This window comes from Neomonachus schauinslandi, chromosome 1 (genome assembly GCF_002201575.2).
Source record: "Neomonachus schauinslandi chromosome 1, ASM220157v2, whole genome shotgun sequence".
Lineage (NCBI taxonomy): Eukaryota > Metazoa > Chordata > Mammalia > Carnivora > Phocidae > Neomonachus > Neomonachus schauinslandi.
Genome location: NC_058403.1, coordinates 209,154,546 through 209,166,077, shown reverse-complemented (window position 1 = coordinate 209,166,077; position 11,532 = coordinate 209,154,546). Strand labels below are relative to the sequence as shown.

The 11,532-nt window shown below is 49.9% G+C and overlaps 1 protein-coding gene across 4 annotated transcripts in view; it reads right to left on the bottom strand.

The window, feature by feature from the left end:
* Nucleotides 1-7,736: 7,736 nt before the first annotated feature.
* CERS4 (ceramide synthase 4) overlaps nucleotides 7,737-11,532 on the bottom strand; it is a 31,195-nt gene continuing 27,399 nt past the window's right edge. For all 4 annotated transcript variants that reach the window (XM_021705102.2, XM_021705103.2, XM_021705101.2 and 1 more), the window contains 3 exons: nucleotides 11,133-11,239; nucleotides 9,389-9,545; nucleotides 7,737-9,283 (listed from right to left, as the gene is read on the bottom strand). In XM_021705102.2, coding sequence (XP_021560777.1) covers nucleotides 9,107-9,283; nucleotides 9,389-9,545; nucleotides 11,133-11,239 — 441 coding nt within the window. In that variant the 3' untranslated portion in view covers nucleotides 7,737-9,106. The remainder of the gene's footprint in view (nucleotides 9,284-9,388; nucleotides 9,546-11,132; nucleotides 11,240-11,532) is intronic.

Genomic DNA, 11,532 nt, shown 5'->3' with positions numbered 1-11,532 from the left:
CCCGGAGCTCAGGCTCACAACCTGGAGATCAAGAGTCCCATGCTCCGCCGACTGAGCCAGCTGGACGCCCTGCCCCACCCCCATGCAGTTTTTGAAATCTTTTTATTGTTTTATTGTGAAACGGCATCTATAAAAAGGTACATAAAACAAACTATGGATAAAGTGAACATCTGCTTACACCCACTTTTCAGTTAAAAAGCTCGTTCTCCCATTCTTTCCCCTCCCATTTTGTTTCATTGGAATTTTGGCAAACATGAAAAACAGAAACATATTAATAGAAAAAAGAAAGTACCAATCATCGATATCTCTACCGCTCCAAATTCATTACTGTTGATATTTTGACATATTTGCTTCTACTATTTTCTGAGTATATTTCCTAAAAATATGCAAATGATTTGGGCGCCTGGCTGGCTCAGTTGGTAGAGCGTGCGATTCTTGACCTCTGGGTTGTAAGTTTGAGCCCCACATTGGGTGTAGAGATGACTTAAAAATAAAGTCTTAAAAAATTATACAAGTAATTTATAAATAAATGCATCCTTTTTTTTTTTTTTAAAGATTTTATTTATTTATTTGACAGAGACAGAGATAGCGAGAGCAGGAACACAAGCAGCGGGAGTGGGAGAGGGAGAGCAGGCTTCCCGCCGAGGAGGGAACCCAATGTGGGACTCGATCCCAGGACCCTGGGATCATGACCTGAGCCGAAGGCAGACGCTTAACGACTGAGCCACCCAGGCGCCCCATAAATAAATGCATCCTTAAAAAGTAGGAAGTTATAATGAAACTGCCTTCTGGTCTGCAAACTTCGTTACTGCCAACTACATAGTCTTTATTTTATTTTATTTTTTTTTAAAGATTTATTTATTTATTTGACAGAGAGAGTGAGAGCGAGAGCACAAGCATGGGGAGCGGCGGGCAGGCAGAGGGAGAGGGAGAAGTAGGCGATGTGGGGCTTGATCCCAGGACCCTGGGATCATGACCCGAGCCGAAGGCAGATGCTTAACGACTGAGCCACCCAGGTGCCCCCCCCCTTTTTTTTTTAAAGATTTTATTTATTTATTTATTTGACAGAGACAGAGAGGGAACAAAAACCAGGGGAGTGGGAGAGAGAAGCAGGCTCCCTGCCGAACAGGGAGCTCGATGTGGGACTTGATCCCAGGACGCTGAGATCATGACCTGAGCTGAAGGCAGATGCTTAACGACTGAGCCACCCAGGTGCCCCTTTTTTTTTTAATTTTTAAAAAAGATTTTATTTATTAGAGAGGGCATGAGTGGGGAGGGGGAAAGGCAGAGGGAGGGAGAAGCCGACTCCTTGATGAGAAGGGAGCCCAACTCGGGGCTTGATTTCGGGACTCTGGGATCATGACCTGAGCTGAAGGCAGATGTTTAACTGACTGAGCCACCCAGGCGCCCCCTACTATGTAGTCTTTAGTCCAAATTAGAATATTATATATATATTCCATAATTTGTTTTGTATTTTTATGTAGATGTTGTGATTCTATACATATTTTTGCAACTTGTTTTCCTTTACTCAACAGCATGTTTTTGGTGCCTTTTCAGGTTGATAACATGACTATAATTTGCAGTGATAGAGAGCACTGAATCACATGCATTTTGCTAGTACATTTCCCTGTTACTGGCCTGTTGGATAGCTTTCCTTTCTCCTACTAACCACAAAGCCCCTGCAGCCTCAGGCATTGCCCATGTGTCTGAGATGCTGAGAAGCGAGGTCTGGGCTCTTGGGGTCAGCATGTTTTCAACTATTTTAGTTAGTGCCTACTTGTCTTAAAAAATGACCTATGTCCGCGGGGCGCCTGGGTGGCTCAGTCGTTAAGCATCTGCCTTCGGCTCAGGTCATGATCCCAGGGTCCTGGGATTGAGCTCTGCATCGGGCTCCCCGCTTTGCAGGAAGCCTGCTTCTCCCTCTCCCACTCCTCCTGCTTGTGTTCCCTCTTTCGCTGTGTCTCTCTCTGTCAAATAAATAAATAAAATCATTAAAAAAAAAAATGACCTATGTTCATTTCCACCCATACCCTGCCCCCCCAGGAAAATATTCCTCTCTTCACCGCCCCCTCCACCCCGCCCGCCATCTCATTAACATTTGATAGTAATGAACTCACATTTTTGTCCTCCCTCATGGTTGGAAAATAAGTCTCATGGCGATTTCAATAAGCATTTTCCTGACTATTAGGGAGGCTGATTGACTTTTTATATTTTATTAGTAGACTTTCTTTTCCAGCGCAGTGTTAGGTTCCCAGCAACACTGAGCAGAAAATTGAGTTCCCATATACTGACGGCCAGCACACAGGCACAGCCCGCCCCACAACTGACGTCCCCACCGGACTGGTACGTTCGTTACAGTCAAACGTATGCTGCCATCATTCTCCCCCTGTGGTCTGGACAGTTGTATAATGGATGTGTCCATCATGACGGTAACACACACAGGACCTTCACTGCCCTAAAAAATCCTCTGTGCTCTGCCTGTATTCATCTCTCCCCACTCCCCACCCCTGGAAACTACTGATCTTCTTACGGTCTCTAGTTTTGCCTTTTCCAGAATGTCCTGGAGTTGGAATCATCCATGACGTCGCCTTTTTAGACTGGTTTCTTTCACTTGGTGATAGACTTTTAAGGTTCCTCCGTGTCTTGTTGTGACTTGATAGCTCATTTCCTTTTAGTGCCTAAGGGTATCCCATTGTCTGGATGCCCGGCAGTATACTTCCCTGTTCACCAACTGAAGGACATCTTAGCTGTTTCCAGGTTTGGAAAATTGTGAATAAAGCTGCTGTACACATCTTTGTGCACGTTTTTGTGTGGACCTAAGTTTCCAACTCCTTTGGGTGGATACGAAGAAGCGCACTTGACGGATTGCTTTGTTAGAGATTCGACTAACTCCCTCCCAGAGTGGCTGGACCACTCTGTACCAGCGGGGACCAGGAGCCCTGTTGCCCTGCATGCTCGCCAGCATCCGTGTTGTCAGCGCTCCGGAGTTTGGGCATTCTTATTTTTTGTTGTTTTTAAAGATTTTATTTTATTTTATTTTAAAGATTTTATTTATTTATTTGACAGAAAGAGAGCACAAGCAGGTGGAGTAGCAGGGAGAGGGAGAAGCAGACTCCCTGCTGAGCAGGGAGCCCGATGTGGATGGAACTCGATCCCAAGACCCTGGGATCATGACCTGAGCTGAAGGCAGAAGCTTAACCGACTGAGCTACCCAGGCGCCCAGGAATTTTTCATTTTAATGGCGTCTATCTTATCAATTCTTTTTCTCAAGGACCACGTCATTGGTGGCATGTCTAAGAAGTTCCCGCAAAACCCAAGGTCACGTAGGTTTTCTCCTGTTATGTTCTAGGAGTTTTATAGTTTGGTGTCTTTACATTTAGGCCTGTGATTCATTTTTAATTTATTTGTGAATGGTGTAAGGTCTGTGTCTAGATTCATTTTTCCCCTGCAGGTGTCCGTTTGTTCCAGCACCATCATTGCAGGAAAGACCGTCTTTTCTCCGCCAAAGATGAGTTGACTCTATTTATGTGGGTGTATTTCTGGGCTCTGTTCTGTTCCATTGATCTGTTTTTCTGTTCTTTCACCAATACCTCACTGTCTCGGTTATCATAGCTCTGTAGTAAGTCCTGACATCGTGTAGTGTCAATCTTCCAGCTTTGTTCTTCTTCAATATTGGGCTGACTCTTCTGGGGTTTTGCCTCTCCATATAAACCTTAGCATCAGTTTGTCAATACTGAGAAAACTCGCTGGTATTTTGACCAAAAGTGCATTTTATCTGTAGATCAAGTTGGCAAAAACTAATGGGTTGACAATATGGAGTCTTCCTGTCCATGAACATGGATATCTCTCCATTTATTTAGTTCTTCTTGTATTCCTTTCATCAGAGTTTTGCAGTTTTCCTCATATAGGACTTGTATGTATTTTGTTAGATTTATACCAGCGTATTTAATTTTGGGGGTGATAACGTAAATGGTATTCTGCTTTTAATTTCATTTTTTTTTTAAAGATTTTATTTATTTATTTGACAGAGAGACAGCGAGAGAGGGAACACAAGCAGGGGGAGTGGGAGAGGGAGAAGCAGGCCTCCCGCTGAGCAGGGAGCTGGATGCGGGGCTCGATCCCAGGACCCTGGGATCACGACCTGAGCCAAGGGCAGACGCTTAACAACTGAGCCACCCAGGCGCCCCTGCTTTTAATTTCAAATTCCACTTTTGGATGGCTGGTACATAGGAAAGTGATTGACTTTTGTACATTAGCCATGTATCTTGCTATATTACTATAATGGCTTATTAGTTCCAGGAGGATTTTTTGTCGATTATTTTGGATTTTCTGTGTAGATGGTCATCTCTGTGAACAAAGACAGTTTTATTCCTTCCTTCCCAACTTGTATCCCTTTTATTTCCTTCTCTTTCTTATTGCATTAGCTAATACTTCCAGTTTGATGCTGAAAGGCAGTGATACATCCTTGCTGTGGTCCTGTTCTTAGTCAGAAAGCTGCAAGCTTCTCCCCATTAAGTATGATGCTAGGTGTGGGGTTTTCGTAGATATTCTTTATCAGATTGAGGAAGTTCCCCTCTATTCCTAGTTTACTGACTTTCCCATGTGTTTTTTTTTTTTTCTCTTTCAAATTGTGGTAAGATACACATAACATAAAAATTACTATTGTAACTATTTTAAATGTATAGTTCAGTAGGTGTAAGTATAGTCACATTGTAAGCAATCTCCAGAATTCTTTTCATCTTGCAAAACAGAAACTCTATACCTGTTAAATAATTCCTCATTTTTCCCTCCTGCCCCTGGCAACCACCATTCTACTTTCTGTTTCTGTGAATTTGACGACTTTAGACACTTCATAAGTGGACTCATACAATATTTGTCTTTCTGTGTCTGGCTTATTTCAGTTAGCATACTGTCCTCAGAGTTGATCTACATCATTGCATGTATCAGAATTCCATTCCTTTTAAAGATTATATTCCATTGTATTTTCTCATGTTTAAAAAATTCCACTTCTGTGACATGCTTGTTCATATCCTGTTGACCTCTTTTCTTTTGGGTGGCTCTTCTACTCACTGATATTTGGGAGTCCTTTCCCTTCCCTTCCGTTTCCCCTTCCCTGTAATCTCCATACCCATTATGGGGCTCGAACCCACAACCCCAAGATCAGGAGTCGCATGCTCCACCACTGAACCAGCCGGCGCGCCCCAGGCGTTCTTTAGTAAGTTTCACTCTGAAAAAAAAATCTCTACTGACTAAACAGTAGAGATTCCCCCCTTCCCTCCCAGCCCCTGGCAACCATAAATGCACATTCTATTTTTTATAGCTTTAGCTTATTCTGGATATTTCATATAAAAGGAACCATAAAATGTGTGACCTTTTGTGTCTGGCTTCTCTTGTGTAGTTTAATGTTTTGGGGGTTCATCCATGTTGTAGCATGAATCAGTATTTCCTTTTTCTGGCTGAATAATATGTCTCGGTATGGATATACCACAGTCTGTTTACCCATCTGCCCATTGATGGACATTTAGGTTGTTTCCATCTTTTGGCTATTGTGAATGGTGCTGCTATGAACATTCATGTACAAGTATCGTTTATCTGTTTTCAGTTCTCTGGGGGTATATGCCTAGAGTGGAACCGCTGGGTCATATGGCAGTTCTGTTTAGCTTTTTGAGGAATTGCCAAACTATGTCCCACAGTGATTAACCATTTTACATTCCTACCAGCAAAGTATGTGGGTTGTTCCTTTTTTCCACATATTTACCCACATTGTTTTTTGTTTTGGAGTTTTTTTCTTTATCCATCCTATGGATGTGAAGTACTATCTTGTGGTTTTCATTTACATTTCCTAAGGACTTACCATGTCGAACCTCTTTCATGTGCTTGTTGGCTATTCGTGTATCTTCTTTGGAGAAATGTCAGTTCAGGGGCGCCTGGGTGGCTCAGTTGGTTAAACGTCTGCCTTCGGCTCAGGTCATGATCCCAGGGTACTGGGATCGAGTCCTGCATCGGGCCCCCTGCTCAGTGGGGAGCCTGCTTCTCCCTTTGCCTGCCGCTCCCCCTGCTTGTGCTCTCCGTCAAATAAATTTAAAAAGATCTTTTTTTTTTTTTTGAAGATTTTATTTATTTATTTACAACAGAGAGAGAGAGAGAGAGAGAGAGACAGCTAGAGAACGAAAGCAGGGGGAGCAGGAGAGGGAGAAGCAGGCTCCTGGCTGAGCAGGGACCCCGATGCGGGGCTTAATCCCAGGACCCTGGGATCATGACCTGAGCTGAAGGCAGACGCTTAACGACTGAGCCACCCAGGAGCCCCAAAAAATAAAATCTTAAAAAAAAAGTCAGTTCAGGGGCGCCTGGGTGGCTCAGTTGGTTAAGCGACTGCCTTCGGCTCAGGTCATGATCCTGGAGTCCTGGGATCGAGTCCCGCATTGGGCTCCCTGCTCGGCAGGGAGTCTGCTTCTCCCTCTGACCCTCCCCCCTCTCATGCTCGCTCTATCTCATTCTCTCTCTCAAATAAATAAAATCTTTAAAAAAAAAAAAAACAGTTCAAATCCTTTGCCCACCTTTTGTTTCTTGTTGATGCTGTAGTGTTCCAGTTCTTTATATATTCTGAGTGCTAGGCCCTTTTCAGATCTGTGGTCTGCAAATATTTCCTCCCACTCTGTAGGTTGTCTTTCTGCATATCCCTTTTAAGTTACATTTATTAATGTGAGTATCTCTCAGCACATTTCGCAACTCTGAAGGCTAGAACAGAGGCTGTGTATCTGTCTACCTGAATCCCCTTCTCCTGCCCCGCAAGGTCAAAGGTAACATCACGGTTCTGAGTTTGTTTCTATGTCCTGCTTCCTAACGAAACAGCCCTACTGGACAGATGTTCTGGCCTAAACAGTACATCATTTCCTTTGTTGCTTTTGAAACTTGTAGAATGGTCAGCAATTTTACATGATGCTGAATGGTTTTCCAAAAACAGTTTACCAACTCACACTCCCTGCTGTAATAGATTGAGATTCTTGATCCCTGTCTTCTCCAACACTTGCTTTGTTCAATTTCTTTCTTTTTGCCAATTGAATGTGTCTAAAATGGTATCTGCTAGTCTTGCTTTGCATATCCCTGATCATTAATGAGATTGAATCCGTCTTCTCATGTTTATTGGTCTTGACTTTTTTCTGCTATAAATGTCTGTGTCTTTTGGTCCTATTTTCTTTTGTAGACCTGTTGTCGTTTCTTGCTGATTTGAGTGTACTCAGAACATCTGGATGTGTCTCTAGGGATAATGAGGAAAGGTGTGTGTACTTTTGGTTCTTGCCAGATTCCCCTCTTCAGGGGGCTCACCAGGACTGGTCCCTTTTCTATGCCAGTCCCAACAGTGGGTGCCAACAGTGTCTGTATCAGGACAGCTGGTGAGAAAGGGATTTCACTGCAGTCTTCAGCTGCCCCCTGCTTATGCTGAGTGAGCATGAGTGTCCTTCCATTCACACCCTTCCTGTGGACCACCTGCCCGCCTCCTTCCTCCCTCCTCCTCCTCAGATCAGCTCTCTTCACAGATGTTTAAAAACGGAGGGATAATTGACATTGCTTCTCTCTTTTTTTTTTACACAATTTTATTTATTTAGTTGGCAGAGAGAGAGAGAGCACAAGCAGGGGGAACGGGAGAGGGAGAAGGCGGCTCCCCGCTGAGCAGGGAGCCCGATGCAGGGGCTCGATCCCAGGACCCTGGGATCATGACCTGAGCCGAAGGCAGCCGCTTAACCGACTGAGCCACCCAGGGACCCCTCCTGCTTTGGTTCTTGTTCTCTCCTTTCTCTTCCCTCCAGGTCTTTCCATCTAGTCTTGAACATCTCTCCAGCTCCCCATAGCCCCGCCCGGCTCACGCTGCCTGCCTCCTCTCCTGGCGCCTCTTTCTCCGACCCCTCAGTGTCTCTCCTTTCTCGCCTCCTGTGTGCTTGCTTGTTCCTGTGCCACCTGCAGCTCCTATTTGCGCCCCCTTCCCTGTCCTTCCAGTCCCTCTTCCTGTTGTCTCTCCCAAGGGGCAACAAAGCAGGGCCTTTCTCGTCCCTTTTGCTGAGCAGATCGACCAGATCCATACCCCTGCCCCGCTTCCTGCCCCCCACTGCCCGCCCCAGGGCCCAGCTTGGTGGTCTCCTCCCCTTCCCCCACCCTCCTACCGCCCCCTTCCTCTTCCACCTCTGCCCCTCTAGGGTCCTTTCTCTCTCCTTTCTCGCTCTCAATGACCTGGCCTTTCACACACTTCCTCTCCCCCGTGTCCCTGTCCTCTGCCACCTCTGGATCCCAGGCCTCTTCTCCTCTTTGGTGCCCCCGGGGGCAGCACATCTGGCCCTGCACGGCGGGGGCGCTTGTAGTGTGATTCCCGGACCCTCAACACCTTCCCGCAGAGCTCCTGCAGAGGTGGTGACCTCACCCAGGCTGATCCTGGGGGAGCCCACTGGAACTCATCCCCTGGGCCCCATTTCAGTGTCTCCACGGAGGCCCTGGGATTCTGCCAGCCTCGAGCAGGGGCTGCCCAGCCTGACTTGGGTGAGCCTAGGGCCTTCTCCCCTTTAAGCTGGGTCTGTGAGTGGCTGGCCCAGGGCGGCCCCGGTTGGAAAGAGGTGGCGTGGCTCTAGTCTTGGCTGGGAGCCAGGGACTCACCTGGGGGGGGGGGTCTCGACGCACTGCCTGCTGAGTCCCCTGGGGGTGGGCATGTGTCTTGGGGTGAAGATGAGGGTCTCATCAGTAGGATATGGAATTAGAGTCCCCTCGGGGCCTCCGGGGTTGGACGAGGAACTCTAACAGGGACATAAGCTCTCAGAGAATTTGGCTCCGTTCGTTTTATTGGACTCCTTCTGGCCCGGAGCTGGTTCTGGCAGGCCGCAGTGGCGGCCTGCTGAGCGCCCTCCCCAGCTCTGTCCAGCTGCCCAAGGGAAGGGAAGGGAGAAGGGAAGGGCGGGCAAAAGGAAGGGGCTGGAGAGAGATCATTAGCCCTCGCCCCGCCTCCCCCGGGGGAGGGCCGTCCCTGTCTCCAGAGCTGGCCCCAGGGCCACCGGTCCAGCCGCCCCACACATCCCAGCCACGGGGCACTGGGGGCCGGCCCTCGAGGCCAGTCCTCAGCTGGCTACGTGGCCGGCGTGTGCCCGTTGGCCAGCCGCCCGGCCAGCCGGCTCCGAGGGCCGTCCGTGGGGGCTGCCCCGGCCCTGTGAGCAGCGCCGTTCTTCAGCGGCACGTGCTCCTGGACCGCCTCCCCCTCGCTCGAATCGGACTCCTCCACGTCGCTGCGGACGTCCTTCTCCATCTGGGGAACAGGGAGGGGGCGTGAGGCTTGGGGCGTGAGGCTTGGGCCGGGCTGGGCCTGGGGGCTGCAGGGGGGCACACACGAGCCACGCCTCCCCGGCCCTACCCGGCCCTTCTTCAGGAAGCTGTAGAGCATGCGGAGGATGAGGCAAGACCAGAACACGTGCAGCAGCTGCAGCACCATCAGCAGGACGTTGAAGAAGTAGTAGCCAAAGAAGGGGCTCCACTCGGCAATGGACTCGTAGTACGTGGTATAGAGGATCCTAGAGCAGCGGAGCAGGGGGGAGATGGGGCTTCAGCAGCGGCCGCAGCCGCCAGTCCCTGGGACCTCTCACTTGTGTGACCCTCCTGGTTCCAGCACCTTCCATTGCTCCCTCTGCCCCCCAGAGGGATCGCGATGTTCTTTAGCTGGGCATTTAAGTGCCCCTCTCACCTGGTCATATTAAACTGTTAGAACACACACTTGCTGACTGGGCATTCATGACCGTGAACCCTAAGGGGATGCTTAGTGGTCTAACTGCTCCCCTGTGTGCCCTTTCACACCTTCTCTCCCCTCCTCAGAGCCCCCCTGGCCCCTGGCCCCCCAGGCAGTGAGCTTTCGCCCCGCCCCGCCCTGCCCCGCCCCGCCCCCGGCTCGGCTGTGGGGTCACCAGTGGCCAGCCTTGCCCAGGCAGCTGGCCCTCCCTTCCTGATGCTCTCCTCCTGGGCCTTCAGGGACCCGCATTCCTGTCTCCTCCACAGGCTGCCCTGACCTGCAAATATCGGGGGCTCCAGGTCACCCAGTGACCCCATCCAGTCTTGTGGCTGCAAACTCTGGACATGTGCGTCTCTGTCTAGAAGCCTGGGGTTCTAGACAGACCCCTTAAACCAGCACAGCCAAAGCTGAGCACCTGCTCCTCAAGCAGCAACTCTGAGCGCATGCCTGTTTCATGACCCTCGAGTGACCCCGAGTGTACTCACCTCTGTCACCTGCAGTGGTCCAGCCCCACCATGGCTCACCTGGGCCAGCGCAGTCCCCTGGGCTCGGCCTCCCCAGGCCTCCCCAGTTCCTGCTCAGGCCTCTCACCAGCTGTTCCCCAGCAGCCACCAGAGGGCGCCTGTGAGCCTGAGCCAGGTCTGTCCCTCTTCTGCCCACAGCCCTCCAGGGCTCCCTCCTCACTGGGGTAAAAGCCTAAGTCCTTCCTGAGGCCCCCAAAGCCCGGAATGACCTGCCCGGTCCATCCCTTCTTCCCTGTCTCCCCCTCGCTCACTCTGCTCCAGCCACATGGGCTTCCTTGCTGTACCTCCACAGCAGGCCCAGTCCTGCCCCAGGGCCTTTGCACATGCTGTGCTTGCTGCTTGGACCACTCTTCGCCTATGATCAGTACAGGTTTTCTCTCTCCAGTCTCTCTGTATGAATGCCATCAGTGACGTCTTCCCTGACCAGCCTAATTCCAACTACCTACACACTTCCTGTGCCCTTCCCGACCTCATTTTCTCTTTAGCACATCACTTTCTCATGCTTTATATTCTACTTGTTTGCCTTATTTACTATAGTCCCCACCCATGCCACGTCAGCTCCACTTGAGCAGGTATCTTCATGTTGCTCCCTCATCAGCAAACAGACTGGGCAAAGACTTTAGTGAGTGGGTGTCCAACCCTGCCTCCTCCTCCATGTTCCGGGCACAGGGGAGAATGATTGAGCCCAGAATGCCGTGCCCAGTGCCAGGAACACCTTTCCTTGCCTTCTCCTGGAAGCCTCCCAGCCAACACCCCCAACACCATGGGTCAGGAAACTGAGGGTGAGGCAGGCCTGGATCTCAGACATGCCCTCCCTCCCTGCTCCCCAACCAGTGGGAAGGCAGACTCACTGCGTAGGGAAGAGCACGAGGCGAGTATAGAAGAAGACCAAGGAGAAGATGATGAAGAGGGCGTCGCACACTTTCCGCCTGTGCGTGTAATTGAACATCTTACCGGCCTGGGGAGGGCGACAGAGAGAAATGGCCTCAGGCCAACGGTGGCGAGGGAGGGGGGAAGGGGCGAATAGGTGAGAAGGAGGGTGCTGGGAAAGGGCAGGGCTTCCTCTCCAGGAACTGTCTAGAAAGGTGAAGTGTGTGTCTCCGGGAGTGTGAGAAGCTTCATTTCCCTGGAAGCCAGAAGGGGGCGTGGTCTCACGGCCGGGGAGGCGGGGTGGGGTGGGGTCTCCCCTCCCGGGAAGGCTGGGAGATAGGGCTGGGAGGATGGGGCTGGGGGGAGGGTCAGGCTGGGAGG